This window comes from Diplotaxodon limnothrissa, linkage group LG22 (genome assembly GCF_057381915.1).
Source record: "Diplotaxodon limnothrissa isolate DT_005_m linkage group LG22, D_limnothrissa_male_GT1.1, whole genome shotgun sequence".
Taxonomy (NCBI): domain Eukaryota; kingdom Metazoa; phylum Chordata; class Actinopteri; order Cichliformes; family Cichlidae; genus Diplotaxodon; species Diplotaxodon limnothrissa.
This window is the reverse complement of record NC_140616.1, coordinates 16,969,168-16,992,915: the sequence shown is the minus strand read 5'-3', so window position 1 is coordinate 16,992,915 and position 23,748 is coordinate 16,969,168. Positions and strand designations below refer to the sequence as shown.

The window sequence follows — 23,748 nt, the reverse complement described above, 5'->3', positions numbered from 1 at the left end:
ACAAACTGCAAAAGTAAAAAACAGTCAATTTAACCAACATGAGACTCTCTTTCCGAATGAAGGGAAAGGCCGAGTTACCAAATAAATTAAGTCACCAAAGACCCCACTGTGAGCAAAGTAGTTTATACTGTAGAAAAGGAAGGAAAAAAACAAAGAAAAAAATAACTGAAGGACAAACAAAGAAAATCCCATCTGAATAAAATATATTGTAAGGCCATAAAAACTTGACAACCACTTTTTTTTTTTTAAATGTTGAAAACACCCGACTTGGTATGTCATTAAATAGTCCTAAAACAGTTCAGTCTTCTGCAAGGGACAACAACCAACAAACTGGATTATAGGATTTTTTTTCCTTGACAGTCACCACTGGCAAGCTCAGTGCAACATGAGTAGCTACTACATTTTTGTTGAATTTTCAGTAATGAAAATGTAAAAACCCATTTTTTTTGTGTGAACATATCATTTTTTTCCCTTTTCTTTAAAAAAGTAAAGCTAAACAAACAAAACTAGATCAGGAGGCCAGGGAGGAGGCGGGGCAGGTAAAGGGGGGGGGGGGGGGGGGGGGGGGGGCAGTCGTTGGCTACTCGATATCTTCTTTCTTAGCGATATAAGCAGCACTTAAAATTTTTATACACATTTACCAGAGCAACCCTGTAAGCGTCAAACTCACATGGATGAAGAAAGGGAAAAACGTAAGGCTTTTTCTTCATCGACCACTCTCCTCTGGAACACTTTCTCTCTTTCTCTGGTCCTTCCTTTCTTTCTTACTCAACCCCAGAAAAAAAGGCTCAAGTATTTAAAGAAATTTACAGGATTATGTACAAAAAAAAAGTTGATGTTTGTTTGCGTTGGGCTTTTTCTCCGCTCTTAAAAAACAGAAAAAAAAAAATCACTAATATATCTGGAAAGGGGAAAAAATAAAAAAAAATAAAAAAAGACAGTAGAAGAAAGAAAAACTTGGATTTGATATTTCACATTTTACACTCTTTGACTAGTGGCTCTACTTGAGATAACACATTAGATCAACAAAGCTTAAAAAAACCCCAAATAATAATAATAATAATAATAATAATATAATATAATATTAATGTTTACTGGTACAGATGAAACAAGAGGACTGGAAGAATGGAATGTTAACACGATTGCACATCTAGAACCAGAAAAGCCCGACGAGCCTTTCTGCCCTGTGGGGGTCGGGGGGCGCGTGAGCTAGCAGAGTGAACCAATAGCAGGCGCCAACCCCCAGATTTTTTTTTTCCTCCTTTAAAAAGAATTTTGTGTTGTTATACAGTAATTATAACCAACAGCACCAATAAAATGGATCTCCTTGCTAAGTATCAGGCACCATTTCCACTTGCTAGTGAAGAAGGGATCCCTCCATACTACAAGGAAGTGAGGTGACCTTTTCACAGGTCAAGCAGCTGCAGCTCTGCCCCTCTCACGTCCGCCGACGAACAGAAAACAAAAAAGAAAACGTCCACAATGATGACAAAAATAAAAAATATACACAGAAAATTTCTCACGACAAAACAAAACTATCGAAAAAAGAAAGCTAAGATTCATAAACTGAACTTGGGGAAAAAAACAAAAACAAATTGTAGCCAACCAACAGTAAACCAACATCATCTGTCTTTCAAGTTTTTTTTACCTTGCATCTCCAACCCACATTTCATTAAAAAGAAAGAAAAAATAGGCAGGAACTGCATCAAGAATACATTAAAAGTGATTCCTCTTCCTCAAATAAAGGACAGAGAGAAACTTTGGGCAACTACTTGATGTCATTTTCATTTCACAAAATCATGGGAGGGAGGGAGCGGTGGTGAGTGGGGGGAAGGCCGCCTTTTCATTCCTCCTGTGTTCACAGTTGAGGGACATGTGATGTATCAGTATCATGGGTGAGAGGAAGGCAGGAAAGAGTGATGCAAGAAAAAGGTAATTATTGTAACCTCCTATCAGCTGAGGAAGGGTGGAGGTGGAGCTAAAGGGTAAAATGAGGCCTGTCAAGTCTGTGAACATTATACTTAATGCTTTCAATATTGACTCGGAGAGAGAGAGGTGTGTGTGTTCTAAAATCATCCAAAATAAAAACAAATTCTTCTTTCACACTAGTGCAAAAAAGACATCTTGCTTTTCTCTTTTTAGTTCCTTTTCCTTATAACAAGCCTGTCATTACTAAAGGAGAGGAGAATCTCTTGCTTATTAAAGAGATGGAGACTGAGGTCAGGCAAGGGGGGTCTTCAAAGCTCAAAAACAATCTCTAACATCGGGCGGTGAAGAAGGAGCGGTTTGATAGTGATCCTGCTTACTGTGGAAAAACAAAAACACAGGGATTCAGAGAAGTGGAGGGGGTGTGGTGGGATGTGGGCACAGCACACATGGGTGGCAATGTTGAGGCGTCCCGCCTCAGGACACGGCAGCGGCCTTGGGCATGTGGCTGGACGACAGGCGGGCCAGAGACACCTCTACGGTGGCGCGTTTTCGGGGTCCTCGCTTGGCTGGCGATGCTTTGGCAGGGCTTAAGCCGTGGCAGGGGTCCCCTCCTCCGCCACTAACAATGACTCCTCCAGCGTCGATGCTTCCTCCGTTCTTCAACATGGCTCGTCCGCACACCTGGCTCACCAAACTGTTGATTTGCTCCTGTGTGGCAAAAGGAAGCAGAAAAAAGTGAGAAAAAAGGTGGTAATGAAGCAAATGCACACAAATCAAGAGCAGAAGGTAAAATGGAATATGGCAAAGTACAGGTGTGTCTACTGTTAAAAAAACATAAATAAAAATTTGAAAGTCTGATTACACCACAGGTACAACTCAGTATAAACATTTTCAGTAGCGGTGTGAAAAGCTAGCTGATGTCTCCCCCATCTGGACAGAGGGAGAATGGAAGCATAGCAGACCCACACAATGGTAGCTTACCTCATCATATCGATACATCATCTTAAGGCCTCTGCAGGATTTGTGCTTCTCCACATAGCGCAGGGCACACTCCAGACAAAAGACCACATTGTCAGTCTCCCGAACCACCTAAACGGGAAAAAAAGGCTTTTAGTAAAACAAAGAATTTATTTTCTTAGTGAAAAGTGGAAATATTGATAAATCTCTATAATGTCTCATACTCATCATGCTTATACTGTTATCTCAGTAGTATTAAGTATGTTTAGTAAGTTACCTTTAACTTACAGAGCATACTGCAGGAATAATATGTACAAACTGAAAAAAAAACAAAAAAAAAAAAACAACAACAACTCCTAGCGCCAATTCACAACAACAGTTGCCTCAAGGCGCTTCGTGCTGGACCCCACAATACTATAGAGAAAACCCCAACAATCAGATGATCCCGTTTGAGCAGCACTTGGCGACGGTGGGAAGGAACAACTCCCTTTTAACAGGAAGAGACCTCTGGCGCAACCAGGCTCAAGGAGGGGCAGCCACCTACCGCGACCGGTTGGGGGTTAGGGGAAAGAAGAGAAAGGAGAGCACAGAGAGACCATGGAAAATGCACAAGCTACGGGAGAGAGTAGACAAAGGTTAATTAATATGCAAAATTGGCAAACAAATTCATCAGGATTGAAAAAGAGGTCACTGGAAAACAAGTGCATTATGGTCCCTCAGCAGCTTTTAGCAGCATAACTAAGTGATGCTTCAGGATCATCCAATCTGATACTGGACACTTTATGAACCACAGGTAGAGTCGAACTTAAACTCTGGATTTAGAGGGGCACCAATGAAGAGAAGCCAGGATTGGAGAAATACACTCTCTCTTTCCAGTCCCTGTGAGTAGCTTTGCTGTGGCATTTAGAATCACCTAAAGGCTTTTAAGGGAGCTTCTAGAAAAGTCCAATAATAGATGTGTGTTTAATGTGCGAATTAAACGATATATCCCAGTTTAAAAAAAAATTAGTCCAAGATTCTTCTGTGTTTTTGGAAGCCAAGGTAATGCCATCTAAAGTAACTTCATGGCTATAAGAGATTTTAAGGTCAAATACAATAACCTCAGTTTTTTCTTAAGTAGAAATTAAGAAATTACCAAATCTTTTTGAATCATCTGGCTTCATAGATGGATATGACTTGGTATCATCTGCATAACAACAAAAAATGTATGCAGTGTTTTCTAATAATACAACCTAAGGGAACCACATATAACGTAAAAAACAAAAACATTTAAAAAAATTTAAAGTATTGGGCCCAGGACAGAACCTTGTGGAACTCCATGAATAACTTCAGTGTACGACGAAAACTCCCCATGTACATGCACAAATTGGGATCCATCAGATATGATTCGATAGATCGATTGGGTCTAACAGACATGTTGATGTTTACTTGAAGTAATTACTTCAGTGAGATCAATTGGCAAGAAGCACTCTAAATATCATACATCTGACATTTTTCAATAATGGTAAAAATTGTATTTGAAAGGAAATTCGTGAAGTCATTATTACTGATAGCTAACAGAACTGAAAAACTGATTAGCCTGACTAGTGCTGAGAAGAAACATGGGGTTGTTCCTGTTTTTGTCTTATCAGTGACAAACAGCATGATGGCCTAGCTTTACTGAGGACTTGTTTTTCATAAGGAATCAAGCTATTTTTCCAGGCCAGATGACAGTCTTCTAAATTAGCGGATCCCTAATTTCCACCATCTGTGTGAACTGTACCAGGGAGTCACACATTAAGATTAAGAGATCCTCTATCGTATCCTCTGTATAGACATCTACTGTATAGAAATGTTTTCCAGAGCGCTGTAGTTCATATTTTAAACAAAAGAGGTTTTTTGAGAAATACATTAAATGCTCAGTTCCTATGCAATATGTCGGGACAAGGTCAAGAATGTGATCAAAATATTGAGTTGAGGGTAGTAATGAATTAAACACAGTGTTGAAGTTGTTGTTTTCATCATCTACAAGCATAAATCTGCCAACAGAAACTTTTTGTCTTTTACAGTTCAACTGTTTAAGGCTAAGGATAATTACAGCTGTCTGAGTCTTTGCGGGATTAATAAACTAGAGTGAGAGATCACTGCCTTCATTTAAACTTAAAGTGTAACAGAAAATAAATCAACATGTTGATCGATTATTACATCATTTACTAACAGGGACTTTGAGAGAGTCCTAATATAAAAAATAAATCAATATTCAATTGTTTTGCTCTATTGAAATAGTTTTCATATATTTCTGGGAGCAGATGGTCTCTGTGAGTTTGGAGGGGGAGGGAAGCTGCTGAGAGACGTGTAAAGTTGCATACATACTGGAAGCGATTTGCTAATAGGGGTTGAAATTTGTAAGCATTTACTTCCTCCTACTCCCCTTTGAATGGAAAAAGGTCAGTATTTTTTCTAAGTGATGGAAAAAATACAGACCATTTTGTTAATAAACAAAAAAAATTATTTTTTGTTTATTAACATTTTTTTAAATAATATGTTTGAAATAAAGATTTGATTCAGATTCAGACTCATCGTGCATCGCTTTGAAGCTGATCGTTGGTCGCATGCAGACTTTTCAGGCTCCGGTTGCCTAGGTGACCCTCTAATGTATTGACTTCCAGGTCATACGTCAACCAACTGTATTCTTCACTCTCACTAATAGTCTATTCAACTGGTCGCTTTGAAGTTGAATACAATCTATTGCAGATCCCTCCCACTTTGTGTCGTCAGCAGTTTTTGCGCCAAATAGTGTTCAGATATTGTTTCTGTGATCTCTGCTGTTGCTGCAAAACCCTTCCAGTGTGTACACAGCTTACAAATGCAGCTCTGCTTCCTGTGCTTGACTCTGCATAGATCATCCAGAATCAAACACATGATTTTTGTTTTTTAATAAATTCAGCAACATTCATAGAGATGAGAGCTGCACCACCCATAGTAGGATGGTTGGAGTCTCTCTAAAAAAGACCATGTTTTCCACAGAAAGTTTTCCAGTTACCCACGAAGCCCATATTGTTTGCTGGACACCTTCCAGACAGCCTGCAGCTAAAAGACAACATCCAGCTATGCATGTCAACCCAGGTCAGACTGGGGAGAAGACGCTGTTAGTAAAGTCACACACTAACTCAATGTTAGTTTTAGTGACTTGTGATTAAAACAACTGGATGCCATTACTTTCAATCTGAATTACAGTCTAAGTAAATCTACGTTTATCTTTAGTTCAAACAAATGCTCTGCTGTTGGAGTCTGCAGGTTCACGTTTCTAAGTATGAAGCTGCCAATGACCAGAGTTTTTTTCTCTGCAGGTGTCGCTGAGTGGAAAAAAACACATGGTTAGAATTTTGAACGTGCTAGTTGTGTACCAAGGGCTTCTCTTTCGGACTGCGCTTCCTTCCAGCAGCAGCCGGCCTTTCTTCCCGGCAGTGCATTTGGGTGACAGCTAAACTACTTTGGGCCTGGCTAGCCATTACAGCTGCAGGTTTACTTTCAACGATGTGGAGCCATGCCTCCAATTCACCAAGCCTGGCCTCCAGCACAACAAAAAAGGTACTATTATTATACGAAACATTATCACTAAAGCAGGTCGAGTAGTAAGAGACCTACAATTACAGCCACACTAACCAGATGTAGGATTTCATTTATAAATATTTAGGATGAATATGTTGACTTGAAGGAAGGAAGGAAGGAAGTCCTTTGCAGGTAAACTGAACCCAAACCATTTAACATTTGACACACTGTCATGTTAAACCCCTGGGCGTTGTGCTCTCACCATGGACAGGTAGCAGAGATGTTGACAGATCTGGCAGCGCCTCTCTGAGGACTCCAGTGTCAGCCATTTGCCGCGAGGCTTCTTACGTCCCTCGATGGGTCCCAGGCTGCCATCGTGTGTGCCATAACGGGCAGAGGAGAGCAAACCTGCCTTGTAAAGTTCCTGACGTTGGCGCATCTCTATGTTCCTGATGGACAAAAACACTCTGAGTGAGAGCGGAAGTAAGTTTGCTGCTATCAAGGGGAAACTATCAGAGTGGAGCTTACAGAGAATGGCACTTACTCAGATCTCAGTACAGTAACACAATGGATATAATTGTATTATAGCCAACTTCAATCACAATTTATTCCTCTTCCTTTACAACAACAGTACATTTAGTCATTATAAGGTGAATTAGACCACACCTATCTTATGAACATAAGCTGACTCAAACAAAACCCAGAAGTTTGATACATAATAGGCAGTGTTTGATGTGGCGATCTTTAGAAATCTAATAAAACTGGATTTGTAGCTTTGCCGTGTTTGTCGTTTGTATGAGTTGTTGCATCATACCTGAGGTCTTTGAGAAGGGTGGAGATGGTGGTGAGGAGTAGGCCGTTGTCCCTCTTGGACTCAGCTGTGGCGATCTGATACAGTAGCTTCTCCATTGAGAATGGTTTGGCTATACAACGACATTTCAGGTCCTGTGAGTGGAAAAAACAAACAAAAAATCAGCCATTTAATATCTATTTTTGTCCAGCTTTCAGCCAAAATATAAAGGTGTGGACTAATATACTCCAAGAATGCTGACAATGTATAACAAAGAGAATATTTGTAGTGTAACCAAGATCAATGTTTCTCATCCTCTCCTATGATTCCTCACTAAAAATGTTTGTAATTTGCAAGAGCGTGTTTCAGGCAGTGCTCCACAGTGCAGCACATTTTATGAATGTCACATTACCCTGAAGGGTAATCTTAATGTGGCTGTGGGTATGATAGCATTGCTGAAGGTAGATGTACTTCCATCACTGTTATGCCCATAATGACAATGGGGAACATTTTCTTCTCCTCTATTGCAGCTATAATGAAGTCCAACGAGCCAAAGGTTTACTCGGGAGCTCTCTCACGCTCACAAACATGAAACAGAACTCAAAGGTCAAAACACCGGCTGAATTAAGTTCATTTCAGTGTTAATCACCTCTACCCAAATTGAATCTTTAACAGCTGCAGTCCACAGCACTGTTGCGAAATAAAAACAAACAGTGATGTAAAATGTGTCATTATTCATCGAAATGGCCTTTGGTTCAGCTTTGTCGGCCCTGATTTATATGCTGACCTTTGCGGCTTGGTAACCCAGGTTCATCCAGTGTGGTGTGGCAAAGTGCACCGTCTCTGACACGCTGTAGCCACAGCACACTTTAGAGACAAAGGCACCGGGGAAGCAGACCACAAACTGGCCACTCCGCTGGACAGTACGATAAACCTTGATGCCTTCACGGCACAGCACCTCTGGAGATATCTGGAAGAGTGAAATAAACGGCGTTACATTTCCAAGTGACTCTGCAAAGTTTTAGGATCAAAAGCATCGCTTCCTTCCAGTTAAAATATATGTGAATGGATTTTTATAGACTTACCATGATATTCTTCTCCAGCATCTCTAGTCCTGGCGTGCCATTGGCCTGAAGCAGTGTATGGACCACCTTGTTCAGCTTAGCCTTCTCCTCAGCAGGGATAGAATACCTGTCCGAGCACACACACAGACATCAGTTTCAAACTTTTCACTTAGTTTTCCTTTATTCAAGTCTATTAGTTCTCTCGTCTAATTTTACACATTTTTACCATATTAACAAGTTTTTGGTGCACACACTTACACTGAGACAACGCCTCTGTGCATACTTACCAAATGCAATCAGCACCAGTGTGTAAGTAATCAATATATGGAAGGCGATTTTGGTCTCGAGACCAGCATGAGGTAGAAAAGACCATGCCAATGTTTAGCCAGGGAATGGTCACCCCTGTAGAGACAGGAAGGTTAAGTGAGACAGAAACATTAATATCTGCAGGCTAAACAACAGAAACGGCTCAAACATCTGGAGTGATCAAGATAACACAGACCATCTACATTTGTAGAGCAACGTACAGACTGTGCTATGAAAATAATTCTCACCAGGCACAGCACCCAGATGCCTCAGTATGGATCCAGAGTTATTTGGGAGGACATTGAGGTTCCATCCATGTCTGAGGAAAGAAGGAAAAGAAGACGTTTTTATAAGAATGACTTTTGAGGAAGCAGATAGTTTGACTGTTAAAAAGTTTTATCTGACCGGTGATCAGGTAAAGACTTTGCTGCAGGTAGAAAAATGTACCCAAACTCACAAGATGGATGAGAAACACTTACTTTGAAAATGGCTCTGACTTTCCTGTGGGGAAACCACTGCCATGTGTACTGGTGTCCACCTTCCCACAATGCACTGCCACATGGCAATCTCTCTGTTCCACAATCCTCCAGTACTCTTGCTGCAAGAGGACAAAAACAGAAAACTAGTAAGAGAAAGTATGCATGAAACTGAGTACAGGATTCAGGTGTGCCTCATGGTCAGTCATGCTGGTAGCTGACATCGAGAAGAAACCAACTCACCTTTTAAAAATGATCTTAAAGTTACGGTCTGCTTGATTTCATTAACAGATGTATTATTTGATAGGGCTAAATGTTTTCTCATTTAAAAAAAAGTAATTACAACAAAGATTTAACACTGAAAGCTACTTTAGATAATGAAGATGATGTTTGATAAAGATGACAGGATGCTAACCTCAACCTCAGCAGCAGACGGTTCCTTGTTAAAGCACATGGTCATGGTGTTCCGCGCTATCCTGAAGAAGTTGGTCAAAGACACCGATTTCCCCTGCAAATCACATGAATTTAAGATTAATCATCAGTGGAATCTATTTTTCCCATGATGCATGAGTCATGAAGTCAAATGGAGGGCGATAAGGATAAAACATTGCATATCTGACTGTGTGTGTTTCTATAAGGATCTCTACTCCCTTTGTTAGTGTGAGACACAATTCCCCTGGACTTGACCCTCTCCCACTGACACCCTGCTACACAGAATCTTTGAAGGTGACCATAAATCTGCCAACTCTGAGCCTGAAGATGTGCAGACCAGGCTGAAGTTTGACCTTGTGGATTCCTAATGTTCACAGTGACATTTTGTTTTTTTCTTCTTTTTCCCTCTTATGTGTTTGCAAGTACTATCTGACTTAGTTCTTTTTATGATTGCACTAGCTTCAGGGTTGTGAAACAATGCAGTTAAATTACAGTCTGGTGCACTGACAAGACTTTTTGTCATTCAGTAGCGGCGCTTTTTCGAGCTTTTTCCCAGTGTAATTACAGTTAATTACACCCTTGACGTGCACTTTGTCCTCTCGATCGAAAAAGTGAAACATAAGCTCCTCTTGGGGGGCACTTGTGATGAATAATAGCCACAAATCTGAGCTCTGCAAAAAAGTGATGAGTCACGTTTTGACAGGACTTCCAAGTCAGGACAGTGACAGCCATTCACATGTCACTGTGCACTGAGCAGTACTTGTATAACTACAGGGTCACGTTTGTTGGGGGGTGGGGGGGGTGGGGGGTGTACATACAGAGGGATTTGGTTACCAAAAGGAAAGGACAGAAAAAAAAAATCAAATGAGATCCAGATTGGAGATGGGTGGGGTATTGTGCAGTGAGTGAACACAGAAAGTTTAATTACAGTTTCGACCCAAGATGCTGCTTCAAAATAAATGTACACAAACAGTCACATGGCCCATTTTTGTGCACACAGAGTGAACAATTTCAAATTTCCACATGCGCACAAACTACTGGGGGTCGAATAGGTACGCAGAGAATTTGGCAAGAGTGAGAGAAACTGGGTGGGGGTGGGGGGCTGTGGAGAGGACTGGATATTTGGGAAAATAGCTGAGAGCAAGGACATGGGCTGAAGGAGAGAAGCCATGAGGAGAGGGCTGGACGCAAGGAGCTGAAGGGTTATGAAAGCTTGTGGAGGCGGGGCTTTGGAAGTGTGGGGGGGATGGGTACGCGCTGTTTTGGGGGCTGCCATTTCTCTGACCTACATTTTCAGCCAGCCATAATCAGCAGGCCTGCAAGCGGGCTGGGGAAATGCATCTTATGTGGTCCACAAATACACACATGAGCAACTCTACAGACCACCTTACCAAACACAGCTGCACAGAAATATTAAAACAAAACCACAAGAAAATAAAACTGCCGGCCCCTCACTTCAATGGCCCAACTATTTCTGTGTAAAAGCAGGTGTGCATACTTCTGAGGTTTGCTTAAACAAACCACGAACTGTGGCAGTTAACAGCACGATATTGTTACCAAGAGCACAGTAAGAAAATTCATCTGTGTGGTTAACAACATCCCAACAATGTCTCCGAGTGAAATCCACTTTGTTGAAAACAATATATAGCACAAGCAAACAGGGTGTACATTTGGTCGCTTAAGATGTGACAGAGGAAACAGTCAAATTAAGTGTTGAATGTTTACACCTCATGAGCGATATATATCTCGATTCACTGAAGTCTCTCTAAAAAGGTGCTCTGGCACTGACGACAGGCCAGAAAAGATAGCTCCAACCGCACATTTACCATATAAACAAGACAATGTACATCAGGTTGGACCAAAGGAGTAAAAGAAACCCAACAATGCCTGCCAAAGTGGTATGAAAATAATACTAAGGGCGACCATAACATAAGGAAATAAGGTAGACGTCACTTGTTTCCATGCCTTGGAGCTGATCTTTAAACAGCAGGTCAATAAGAGACAAAGGGTGTTAACAGCATGTAATGACTTATCACAAGAAAAGTGCAGAGAGCAGAAACGTATGCATAAGCAATAACAAAAGGTAAACTTACGTGCCTCTTGTCTGTATGCTTCAAATGTGTGCCATAAACAGCAAGTGTCGTCTTCATCCTCACCTTGTAAATACATTTGTGCTGGTCACTGAGAACACCCCTGTCCTCCACCTCCTGCTCTTCCGCATGCTGCCTGTCCTCTTTGCCTTGTTTTTCCTGAGCGAAGAGCCGGCGCCGGCCTGCTTTGACCTGAGCCTCCAGTTCCTTCAGATGGTGATACACTCCATTGGTGCGGTGGTTTCCTGTTGCCCCTCCCACTATCCCGCCAACGAGCCCGTTTTTGGGCTCGTAGCGCGGCAGAGAGAAAGCGCCAGGCGCTGAAGAATCTGCGAGGCCCTCCAGAGGGCCGCGGCGAGACTCCAGGTCCTTTTTCTCCTGCAGCACATCAGTCTGCAGTCTCAAGCGCTCCTCAGCACCGAGTGAGTCGTAGGACAAGATGTACTGCAGGTAAGCCTCCTGCAGCTTGGCCAGCCGATCCTGTGCAGACTTGGGGATGCGCAGGAGGTCGGCGAGCTTGGTCCACTTCTTCAGGTCCATCACCTGCTGCATGCCGCCCATGTCATTGATGAGCTGGAAAAAACGAGACAGGTCCACTTCGCAGCCACCTGCATGGAGCAGAAAAGGAAGGTTCAGTAAGAGGAGAACATGAGCAGCACTTACAAAACCAGCGGCAAGTGGTGGTTTTGGAGTGCGTTCAACAGAACATTTGTTTCATAGGCTAACATGAAAAAGTGACATAAAATAACAATTTTGACTCGTAAAATAATGTCGTGTACATAAAGAAGTTTTCAGTTTTCACTAATATAAACTCCGCTTTTTAAAAAGTCGCAGAAATCAAGCTAATCTAAAATAATGGGTCATCTGCTCCTTTGGCTAAACATGCCGTTCCCTCCTGCCCAGTTCATTTTATTTGAAACAGCCAATCCACCTTTCAAAACGGATCTGAACCTTCATTGTGCCAAACACAGACACAAATTACTGTTAATGTAGAACTGATCTGCTGGGGACAGTAAAAGAAGTCATTTGAAACCAGGGTACCCTGGCTGGCTGTGCTGTGGACCGTTGGCTGCCAGGTTTCTCTGGCCAACAGCCCTCACTCTAGCCCTGGCTCTAATCTGTATTCAGCTGTATATAAAAGCTACACACAGCACAAGAGACTGCACAAACTCAACCAGGGCAAAACTAAACAGCCACTTGTTTGCACACATGAGAATTTGCACATGCACAAAGCTCACACATTGGATTTCCGTCCCGACCCGAGGCTGTTTAAATGCTCATAAAACGCTTATGTCATCATGAGAAATAGAAGGTGACTGAGCAATCTGAGAGAAATATTGTTTTCATTGGCCGCCAGGCTCCTTTCTGATATGTTCCACATTGTTGCTGTCATCTATAAAACGGCGAGATACAAATCAGGTCGAATACTGCTGAAGCTCTCGGAGAACCAGTGATATCAACGGAAACAATAAGTAGTGCATAAGTGTCACAGTAAACAGTTTTATAGAGCAAAGGAGGCCAAACCACAGTTAAACTGCAGAATACAAAGGTTTTTGTGATTGTAAATCATCTTCTTTGTTGTACTTATCACCATAAACAGCAACATGTGAAAGACCAGGATCCAGGAGAAATTAAATTAGGAGTCTGTGACAAACCATACTCTGTGTGTGCGTCGATAAAGTACTGAGCAGATGTTGCTATTTTGTAACCTGTACTTGCACATTTTTTCCTATAAAGAAATTGTTTATTGAGGGATGTGGATAGCCATGTTTTGACTGGGTTGAGTGTGCTTGTGTTTATGTCTGTTTACTTGTTTGCTAATAATCACTCTTAGAAAGTAAGCTCTGGTTCTACGTGACAGTGTGCAGGAAGAAACCTGTGGCCTATCACTCATCACTCAAACTCTGCACATACTTTACATGCTCAGTATGCTCATTTACAGTTTCATAAATACATTCGGGAGTATGATAGAACAGCTTTACATTCTTTCATATAGAAAAAATAAAAACTAAATCACATCATATTCTCTCATGCTATAACATTGCTGTTGCACTCATTTCTCCCTCTGAAACATATCTCATGTTTCTTTAACAGCCTTCTGAAAAATCAAGTCCGTTCTTATTGGTCGGCAGGCAATCTGACAATGAAATGAATGAACAGTGCTTGAATTCAGTAATGCAGCAACAGAAATCAGCGTATGATTCTAAATGGCACAAACTATGTCATTGCACCACATCACACCATTTATTTTTCATGCTTACACAAAGAATCAGCAATTCTGAGTTCCCCCTTCAGCAATATGAGAGCACTGTGTGACCAGAAACAACAACAATTCACTGGATCTTCAGCTCTTCTGACTTTTATGTTCAGTTGTGCCAGAAAAAATAAATAAATAAAAAACACATGTGGCATCATCATGGTCAAGACTTTTTGAGGCAGCTGCTCCTTGTTTGTGGGCATGCTAAGCTGGCATTTTTGCAAATGTGTTGCAAACAAGGGTTTAAAAATAAAAAATAAAAAAAAAGCCCGGTCAGCCAACTAAGCATTTTAGACTGTTCAGGTGCAGCTTGCAATTTTGCAGAGCTTTAACATCCCTAAAGAAAAAAAAAAGTCAACTCCAAACAAACAACACAGCATCTTACACTTAACACCCTAGCATACAGTACTGCTACTGTACATTCACATACACATGTGCGTGTTCACTTACCAATGACAGGTGGCTCATCCATGGTAATGCCCTGAGATTTAAGGTGCTTGCGGATGCAAGCCAGCCGCTGCACATTGGGGCCCCAGCGCCGGCCCAGCATGTGGACTCTCTGCACCTGTGTAACAAAACGCATCTCCTCGCTCAGCTTACACTCTGGTCGCCAGTCTGGTGGTGGCGCCACACGGCACATGCCAGCCACTTCAGCCTGTTCCCTCACTGCATCCAAGTACACCAGGGGGTCCTGAAACTCCCTTGGAGCCGGCCGGAAAATGGGGACTTCACCCAGGGCTGCCCAGCCCTCCGGCTTACTCCGGTGGCGCTCCCACTCCTTCTCTTGCTCGCGTTCCTTCTGACGCGTCAGCTCTTTCTCACACTCCCACTCCTTGTCACGGTCAACAGCCCGCAATGCTGCCGGTTTGAGCTGTCCAGGGCTGTTGGTGGAAGTAAGAGGAGAAGAGGTGGAGGAGGACACAGAGGTTTGTTGGGGGTCTGAGGTAGTGCTGACGTGACTGGGGTTCGGTGAGTGATTCTGGCCTAATGAGGGGGAGGAGGCACTCCGACCATGGGACCTGCTCTGCTGCTGCTGTGCTTGTCGTATCAACATCAGCTTGCCAGCCGATGCCCGCTTAGGTCGCTGGTTCACCGGCTCCGCGTTGGCTGCTGGTGTAGAAGGAGGCAGGGTTTGTTGAGGAGGGAGAGTAGAAGATGGAGGTGGGGTAACAGGTTGAGTTTGTTTAGGAGAAGGGGGTGTTTCTGATTCGTGTCCATTAGAAATTGGAGTGGTAGACGAGGTGTTTTGCGTGGTAGCTTTCTCTTGATTGGCCACCTTCTTGCTGCTGCTGCGGGTCTCCAAAGGAGTGGATTGGAGCTTGGCCTTCTTGGCCTCAGTGCCATGCGTTTTGGCTTTGTGCTCAACCACCCCCGTCCCCACCGAGTTGAGCAGCACCTCCAGACGCCGCTTGGAGTTCCGCAGTCCTTCTCGACCATGGCACTCCCCCTGGCCCTGCTGGCACAGTTTCTGTGCATCCTCCTTGGCCAGGGTGTTGTGCCGCTGCCCATTTAGCCTGCCGTTGGGACGGCCGCCGGCAGCCACATTGTGCAGCCCATTGGATAGTAGCACCTGTTTGCGGGTTTTTGCATTGCTGTGGTGGGCTGGTGCCGCTGCTTTTCCTGAGTTGGCCAGCCCATTGCTGGCTGCTGGCTGGCTGTGCTGATTGTGATTGTTCGCTGACGATGGTGCCGAGGCGGCGCTGTTGTGTTTGTTGCTGCTGCTGAGTTTGGTTTTCTTGCCCAGTTCTTTCTGTTTGGCTTTGGTGTAGGTGACGTGGCCCTTGGACACGGTGGCTGTGTACTTCTTCACAGTTTTGGAGGGCAGTCGGAAGTCGCGGCTCTTTTTGGCACCATTGACGGCTTGTGCCGAGCCCGCCCGTGTCAGCCCGTTTACTTTAGAAACCTGAGATGCACAGAAGAAGCAGGGAGAGACAATTGAGACATGTTAGATGTCATAGAGTGACCAATCTTACAACAATCATGTGACTACAGTACGTCTGTTTTAGAAAAAGGACTCATTGTAAGAAACAACAGTGGGTGGCATGCTGACCGAGTTTAAACAGAACAGAACTGCTGTTGTCAGGTCAGATTCCTTTCATTGTTAAAAACACTATTACAGCTAACATAGTATAAATGATTTTCCCAAAACGCACACACACGCACACACAGAGAGAGAGAGAGAGAAAATAAAATTATCAGAATGTACAAGCCAACACATGCAGGGGCGTGGGCGCACCCACACTCCATGCTATGAAGAGGCCAAACATTCAGATGCTAGCTGTGCAGTAAAACATTTGGCTGGTCAGACCAAAGCTATTTGCGGAAACCGTCGCTATTCATTAGGGAGCCAATCAACTGTCTAGATTACTATACTTTTAAAATCTGCTGCACTTTTGTAGACTGCTCTCAGCACAACGACTGAGATTCAGCAAAGGATATGTGCAAACCAAAACCAAAGCCACTACATCCTGAGATAAACAACAGTTTAGAGCGAGAGCGAGAGAGAGAGAGAGAGAGAGAGAGATGGCAGACATGAAATGGAAAGCAGGGATGGCTCCTTGATTTCTGCTAGCAGATGGCTGGACAGTATGAGGTAGAAGGTGGGGTCACTGGGATGGAATAAAATCCCATCAGGACGTATAAAAATAGCCTTTTATTTGGCTATCGCTTTTTTAAAAATGCCAGACTTCATTTTTTGGGGTAAAAAGGTGTTTTAATGGACATGATGGAGAAGTATGGAGAAGCAAGTGAGTGTATATTGAGCCCATGTGTGTTTAAGTCTTTAAACCACCAGCTGTAGATCTGAGGTTTGGTACAGTGGTGTCTAGTTCCACCGCTAGCATACTGGGATGCAGCTGTGGGAAGAAACATGGCCACCCTCTCCCTCAGTTCAAAGAGCTCTACAGCTGCCTCAGCACACGTTAAACTGTGTTGTTTTTTTGTCTATTTTCCCATTAGAGCGTGGCTCTTTCTGATGTGCCCATTATTTGTCCAGCTTTCACTCACATTTCTCTTCATAGCTTTATTTCCTGCCTGTCTCTTTTTCCCCTCCCCCCAAAGGTATTTCATCTCTATACATATTTCAGAACATTATCCCCTCTCATCCCACCTTAAAAGCTGCTAGAGGTGTCTGTGGAGTAAAACATCCCTTGCACTCTAGGCCAAAGTATAAACACTTTATTTTAGTACCAATACCAATATCTATTGGCAAAAAGCTAATATCTGTCAGGGCTCTACTTTTACCTTCTTTTTGGTTAGCCTACACATGAGAATGATAAGAAATCTTAAGATCTTAAGAGTTAAAGATCCCTGTTTGCTTGTATGAAATGGTAAAGTGGGAAACACGGCTCTGTAGTTATACCAGTGAAAGCTCCTTCAAATACAAGCCAACATGATTTTATTGTATGTCTTTTTTCTCATGTTTCAAAGTCATGCATTCAAAGCACGGCTAGGCAGATTTGTACACAACACATGAGAGCCCTGCTTTTCATTAGAAAACATGAAAAACAAAATGCGTCTGTATTTTATTGCTGTCATTCTGCTGCGTCTGTCTGTTTGGACTAGCTGGAGGTGGACCACATGAACAAGGCGGGAGGGAGGATGGGAGAGGATGGAGTTATCAATCACAGCCAGGGCGCCACAGGAGGGAGGTGACAGCCGGTCCATTGACAGGTTCGCCTTTGAAGGGCTCTCGTGTCACGTGTGTGTGTGGATTGTATTGTGTTTGCCTCAGGTGGTGGGGGGCCGACACAAAGACCAGGCCATTAAAAGATAAGGGGGAACTGAAACCTAACCCTGCCTCCGTCAATCACTCCCCCCGTCTCCCTACATACACAAACGCTTCTTCTCACAATGGAGGGAAAAGAACGCCAAAAATAAAACAGGGGGACAAGGCAGAGGGAGGAGTAAATGCAGATTGAGTAGAAATAGGAGCAGATAAAGTAAGTCTGCCGGCTAAAACGCTGTTTTCATGAGATAAACAGTGACAAAAAAAAAAAAAAAAAAAAAAAAAACTCCTACGACTCCAAAACTTGACTACTAAAAAGAATATATCCACAGATAAGAAAAGTTTCAGGCAACAGGTTATTTAGGGCAACAACGATGTCTAAACAGCTGTCTGTCATAAAGCTGCAGGATAAATATGGGAAGTATTTGTCATATCTAATCAGCAACTTTTGCTGACAATGTGAGAGACAACAAAACTGTCATGACACCTTCCTGCCACAAGAGGGCTCAGAGGACCGCCTCGCTTAAAAAGGGTGGGGGGGGGGCTCTCAGCAGGTCTCCCTCACTTTTTATTTGGTGTGGTGGAAAAGGAGGAAGGCAAGAGTGATGATGAGGTAGAATATGAAAGAAAGAAAGGTTCACTTCTAATAGCGACTGGCAGCGAGAAATGAAAAGAACGACGAACAGAATAAGAGAGACAATAAAGAGCCAAAAGGAAAAAAAATAGAGCACACAGAGGCAGGAGGCAGGCAGCCGGAGACTGTTCATTTGCACGTGAGCGGGAAGGAGAGGGAGGGGGAAAGGAGGTGGGTCTAGATGACATCATGTGTTGCTATAGCCCAGCTGAGGCCTGCCAGGAAGATTTTTAACACAATATCTGCAGGAGCAGGCCCTGAGAAGGCGGGGGTGGGGTGGGAGATAGACAGCGAGAGGAGGCCAGCCAGAGGATAGAATAAGACAGCAGAAAGTTTAACCCTTTCAAAGCTTTGCTGACTCACAAAAGAAAGGAAAAGAAAGAGACGCAGGGGAAGGCAGAAAATCCGGCCCTACATGCAAGATTATTGTGTTTGACAGGCACAGAATTATTTACTTACTTTTTTGTAAATTGGTGTGTTCTAGTAAGTCCATAAAAATGTGTGTGTGTGCATTTTGATCATACAGAGATTTGGTCATCTTGTGTGTTTTCTGATGTTTATGGCTGCTCAAAATAAAGACAGTGCTGAATGTCTGATACGCAGCGTACAAACTTATCCATCAAATGTTCCTGTGATGCAATGACAACTGGTGGGTTAAATCCTATTCTGAACTCTAAACGGTCTCCTTTGCTGGAGTGATTTATGATGCAACCACCAGAACACCTTAAAAGTGAGGCATGAATCTGATTTAAGTCTTCAATTTCCTGTCACTTGCAAAGCAACGCAATCCAGGCAGGTCAGGCTGATTTTTAAGCAGTTGAAGAAAGGTCACAATAGCCCAGCACCAACAACGTACACAGTTTACTAACCGGCTCATAGGAGCTTGCTTGAAAGGATGCCCTGATTAATGCAACACGGGCATTTGAATAAATAGTGGAGGAATGACCATATTCAGTATTCAGAATTGCAAATTGCATTCATCAAACTCGATGCCCTACCCAAGTTTATTATCTATGCTGCACAGTGTGGCTTGCAGTAGTTGGTGCCTTCAGAGAGGTTAATTGAAGACTGCGGAGAAACTAAATAAGTCTTCTTCCAAACAATGGAGTCAGTCCTGCTGCTTTTTTTTTTTTTTTTTTATTAAAATGGATCAAATCATGTTGTTTTTTTTAAACTGTATATACAAGCTGCTATTAAATTAGTGAGAATGACCATGAATTGAATTATGATCATGTTTTACCCCCTTTTTTTTTTTAGATTAAATACACACAACCACAGAGTTTGTTTTACTGCTACAAAAATCACTTGACCTTTTCTATGGCTTAGCCTGAACTGTCACCGTTGGTAATGTGTCTAAATTTGTGTGTCTTTTGAACACACATGGTTAACACACAACTTGTTCATGATAATTGGAGGGAGAGCGAAAAAGAAAAAACAAAACTAATCCTTCCAAATGATTGGAGCCATGTTGTCAAGGGCAAAATCAGTCTGTCTGACACAGGAGAAGAGAGAGAGTGAAGCATGAAAATTGGTAAAAAAAAAAAAAAGAAAGAAAGAAAAAAGAAGACAGTGAGGATTGCTGAATGAGAGAACATGAGGAAAACCAAAACACACCGTGCGATAGAAGCAAAAGAATAACACTGGGTGCCAGCAGTGTGCGAAACGGAGCGAGGGAGAGAGTAGAGGAAGAACAGCAGAACAAAGGCCGGTGGGTAAGTGAGGCTGAAGTTTGTCTTGGCAGGCAGTCACTCTCATTGAAATTCCTTGTTGGGTTTGCTGGACAATTCCAGCCACTTTAAAAACCTGAAGCACATGTCTGTGTTTACACCAGCAGCAGTGCGGTGGAACAACGAGAAAACACCACCGCGAAATAAAGGCTGGCATTTCAAATATGGCGGGTTAAAGACGAAGCAGGAGCGAAAAAGGAAAGCCGATCGAATGCGGAGCCTCAGCAGTCACCTGCCTTTAATTAGCCAGCGTGGCCAGAGGAATGACACTTATCAAGCTGAAGACATCTCCAGCCTCCCCTTTTCCTGTTCTTCCCTCTTTCACTTTGTGGGGTTCCTTGAAACCTGCTAAGTGCCATGGAGAGGCAGGCAGGATTTCACAGCCCCTAGCCAGCACTACTAAATATAGCTGCAGTCGCAGCAGGCCAAAACACAATCATTACTCTCCCAGACACAATGGATGGAGGAGAAGGGAGGCAAAGAGAGAAGAAGAGAGGAGCAGAGGAGGAATTAAAAGTGTTAAAAATAATAAGATCTGTAAGAAAAGAGCAAAGTAGGAAGGAGGTAATGTAAAGAAAGCACTGCAAATACACCACAATACATCAGAAGGTAGGCAAGCACGACACAGGAGCAGTTAGGAGAAACCACAGAGAGGAAGATTTAAAAAAGATGGAAGATGGGTAAATAAAAATGGGAATCTCTGGAACTGTTTTCACTCTTTTCCATCTCCTTTCAGCCTATCACAGCTCTGACACGATACTGAGAGACCAGCGCTGGGCACTTCTGGCCACACACTACCTGCTTGCGCAGGTCCTCTGAAGTTCTCCTCAGTGGCAGCCCGTTGGCTGAACCTCTACTGTTGGCCATGGCCTGCAGCTCCCTTGCGTGCTCCCGCGCCTCTGCCCGCTCGCTGCGTTCTCTCAGGAGGGGCGGAGGTGGAGGTGGAGGGGGTGGCAGTGGCGGGGCAGGCGCATCCCTGCCGTGAGCGCCGCCCTTGGGCCTCGGACTCTCCCTGGTCCCCGCTTTACTGTGGCTGTGAAAAACTGGAAGAAGGGGCAAAGATGAAACACGAGGATCAGGTGTTTTGCTTTTGCAATTCTTAATAATAAAAAAATTTAAAAAAATAAAAATTGCTGCCTGCCAACATCTATGTTTTCGTATGCCTCAAAGAAAATCAGAGTGAGAGAGGAGAGAAGAAACAGTTCTGTGCTTTCCAGATTCTGGAGTAGAAGTTTCTAGTCTGCGGAAGCCAAAAGCAAACAAACAAATTAAATAATTAAGCTACTGCAGAGACTGGAAAGTTCCAAAAGTACATACTTCATATATATATATATATATATATATGTATAGGACATATAGTATGCTTTTCAGCCTAGCATCTGCCTGTGCCAAAAAGCAGAATGGGTTTTACCCATTTGGGACTAAACCACAACGACCACATAGAAAACTCTACACAAACATTTGAGGTGACAGGCTTTTGGCAAACATATACGCCCCAATCAGTGAAATATGCATGATTTAAGGTGGGCATGAAAACGCCTTTGTGCTACGTGTCAATGAATCTGTTCAAAATAGACTTCGACTACATAAACCACCCCCGAGATGATGCTAAGCGAGCCCAACAGGAGAGCGGCAATTAACATACATTGAATGGCTCTCTCTTCAGCTTTTATGAGGCTCAATTTTAAAGTTTTACAGTCTTAAAATCAGCTGCAGCGCGAACACGCACACAGCACAGTATGCGTTTATTCTGAAAGGTGCGTCATTGTTAGTTGGTAGGTGGATGTCATGTTTTTTTGTTTATTTTAGCAGCAGTGCGTGTTGATGTGTGCAAGCGTGTGCATGCTTGCTGCATTGCACGTGTGGTTCGATGAAAAATGGGAGAAATTCTGACATTTTGAGAAGTGAGCTAAGCAAGAAACGGAGCCCAATAAAAGCTGTTTAATTTAGCTATGTCAACATGGCACATGGCCCAGAGAGAGAGGAGACAGAAATGAAGGGATGGCGCCCTGATGAATGGCCTACAATCTCAGGCCTTTCCTGTCTCTACCTCCCAGAATAAAACCTCTCTCTGCGTCGCCATTTCTATTTTCCCATTTCCCTCACCCCCGCCTCCCATTGAGCCCATATAACTGTCCTCCTGCTGGAGATTGGCCCAAGCTGCATATTAAAGTGTCACGTTTGACACAAATCTTAATACCACAAAATGTACCGAGGTGTGAGCGTGTGTTTTTTTCCTCCACGAGCTTAAACACTCTTAACCAAAGCAGCGACCAGGTCGTCGTTGACTGCGTGCTCACACCTACTTGTGTACACTAAATGCCCGTTGCAGTGTCTTTAACCCCCCTCTCCCCCCTCATCTAGAGCGTCCCCTTGCAAAGTATATCTACCGATTTACCCCTTATCTATTTATTTAGCATATCACAGTGAAGGCGCCGAGGTGCTTTGCAAACAGTGTTTGTATATGAGATAAGAATAAGCTGTCCTCCTGCACAGAACAAGCCTGGGTTGGTTCAAACAGGTTACACTACCCCACCGTGCGTGCTACTTATACACATGCGTAGCATACACACTATATTTTATGTTTAAAACTGCAGCTACAGATGGTTTTTAAAAGGATGAGGGGGAAGTACGCGTAGATAGGAGAACGCCAGGGGCCGGCACTGCTCGGGAGCGAGTGACATAAAGGCAGCGAGAGTTTAACGTTTAGCAAATCAACGAACCTCTCCCTCCCGCTTTCTTTTAATCCTACCAGTGTCTCCCGTAGTCTCTCTCCTCTTTCACATTCCACTTGAGAGGATGACCGGGTTGGGAGGGGGGGGGCTGAGCAAAGTGTTCACCTTTCAAATCCTTTCTGGCGGTAATTTTACAGACTTAGAAGGGAGTGAAAGTCAGGGATGGAGGAAATGTGAAACTAGATACAAAGCCCTTTATGGGGGGATTTTATATCTGAAAACTATATGAGACTAATGGTTTGTAAGGGGAAAAATAAAATAAATAAAAGGACGAGATTGATGTGAAAAAGAATGGGGGTCAGAACATACGTTACAAACCAAATAAATAAAGTAACAGGGACAGTAGAAATATTCTGGATTCTTTTAAATCTGCTCTGCTGTGCTGCAAGTCTATTTATAACCAGACTGCTGAAATTGTGTCATGCTTCGTTTCAGTTTGCTAAAACCCAAATTTAACTCCTATTGGAAAAAACATATAAGAAAGCCACTTGTTAATTTGCAGATTTCTATGTAACATTTCTGCAGCGTTTTGCACAACTCTGTATGTGTATTCATCCAAATGTCTATTTGCCCCAAGGGGCATGCTGTAACTGTGCTGCGTATGTGTATCAAGGGCCCTGGCCAGCTGTTGCAGTGTGTGCATAAACACCTTGTTAGGGCTTAGTAAGCTAAGTGTTAATTGGGGTGGAAAGAGTTGATGCGCCGCTCCACTATCCCCATGTGACTGTGCCTCCCCCTCCTCCTCTGCAGTTCAAAACAGCAGTGCTTAGGAAATCGCTCACATGCGCACATGGGCACATGGGCAGAGGGACGCACACAAACATACTCTGACATGAACTGTAAAAATCAGGCTCTTTGTCGCGCGACTCATTCTGTGCTCCTACATTAACTCGATGCTTTTCCATGGTTTCCATTTCTCCGTACATATTAAACCCATCCCTGGAGTGCCCCATCTTTTCCTCCTCTTCCCTCAGTTACATCTCGTAGCACCACTTTTATTTTTCTGCGTTCTCTCCTCCATTAACTCTTCTCACCGGGGTCTCCGAGGCACGTTACACCGACAGAAAACATTCCCCCTTCGTTCAGCGTGTGA

General features: G+C 43.2%; 1 protein-coding gene across 2 annotated transcripts in view; it reads right to left on the bottom strand.

Moving 5' to 3' along the window:
• Nucleotides 1-1,059: 1,059 nt before the first annotated feature.
• jarid2b (jumonji and AT-rich interaction domain containing 2b) overlaps nt 1,060-23,748 on the bottom strand; it is a 105,139-nt gene continuing 82,450 nt past the window's right edge. Inside the window, exons 6-18 of one of the 2 annotated variants that reach the window (XM_085346878.1) lie at nt 20,719-20,963; nt 14,283-15,735; nt 11,579-12,183; nt 9,469-9,561; nt 9,057-9,175; nt 8,826-8,896; nt 8,559-8,673; nt 8,293-8,398; nt 7,995-8,177; nt 7,232-7,362; nt 6,680-6,866; nt 2,911-3,018; nt 1,060-2,637 (exon numbers count right to left, since the gene is read on the bottom strand). In XM_085346878.1, the coding sequence (XP_085203004.1) occupies nt 2,404-2,637; nt 2,911-3,018; nt 6,680-6,866; nt 7,232-7,362; nt 7,995-8,177; nt 8,293-8,398; nt 8,559-8,673; nt 8,826-8,896; nt 9,057-9,175; nt 9,469-9,561; nt 11,579-12,183; nt 14,283-15,735; nt 20,719-20,963 (3,650 nt within the window). In that variant the 3' untranslated portion in view covers nt 1,060-2,403. The remainder of the gene's footprint in view (nt 2,638-2,910; nt 3,019-6,679; nt 6,867-7,231; nt 7,363-7,994; nt 8,178-8,292; nt 8,399-8,558; nt 8,674-8,825; nt 8,897-9,056; nt 9,176-9,468; nt 9,562-11,578; nt 12,184-14,282; nt 15,736-20,718; nt 20,964-23,748) is intronic. The other variant, XM_085346879.1, reaches the window with a different exon arrangement.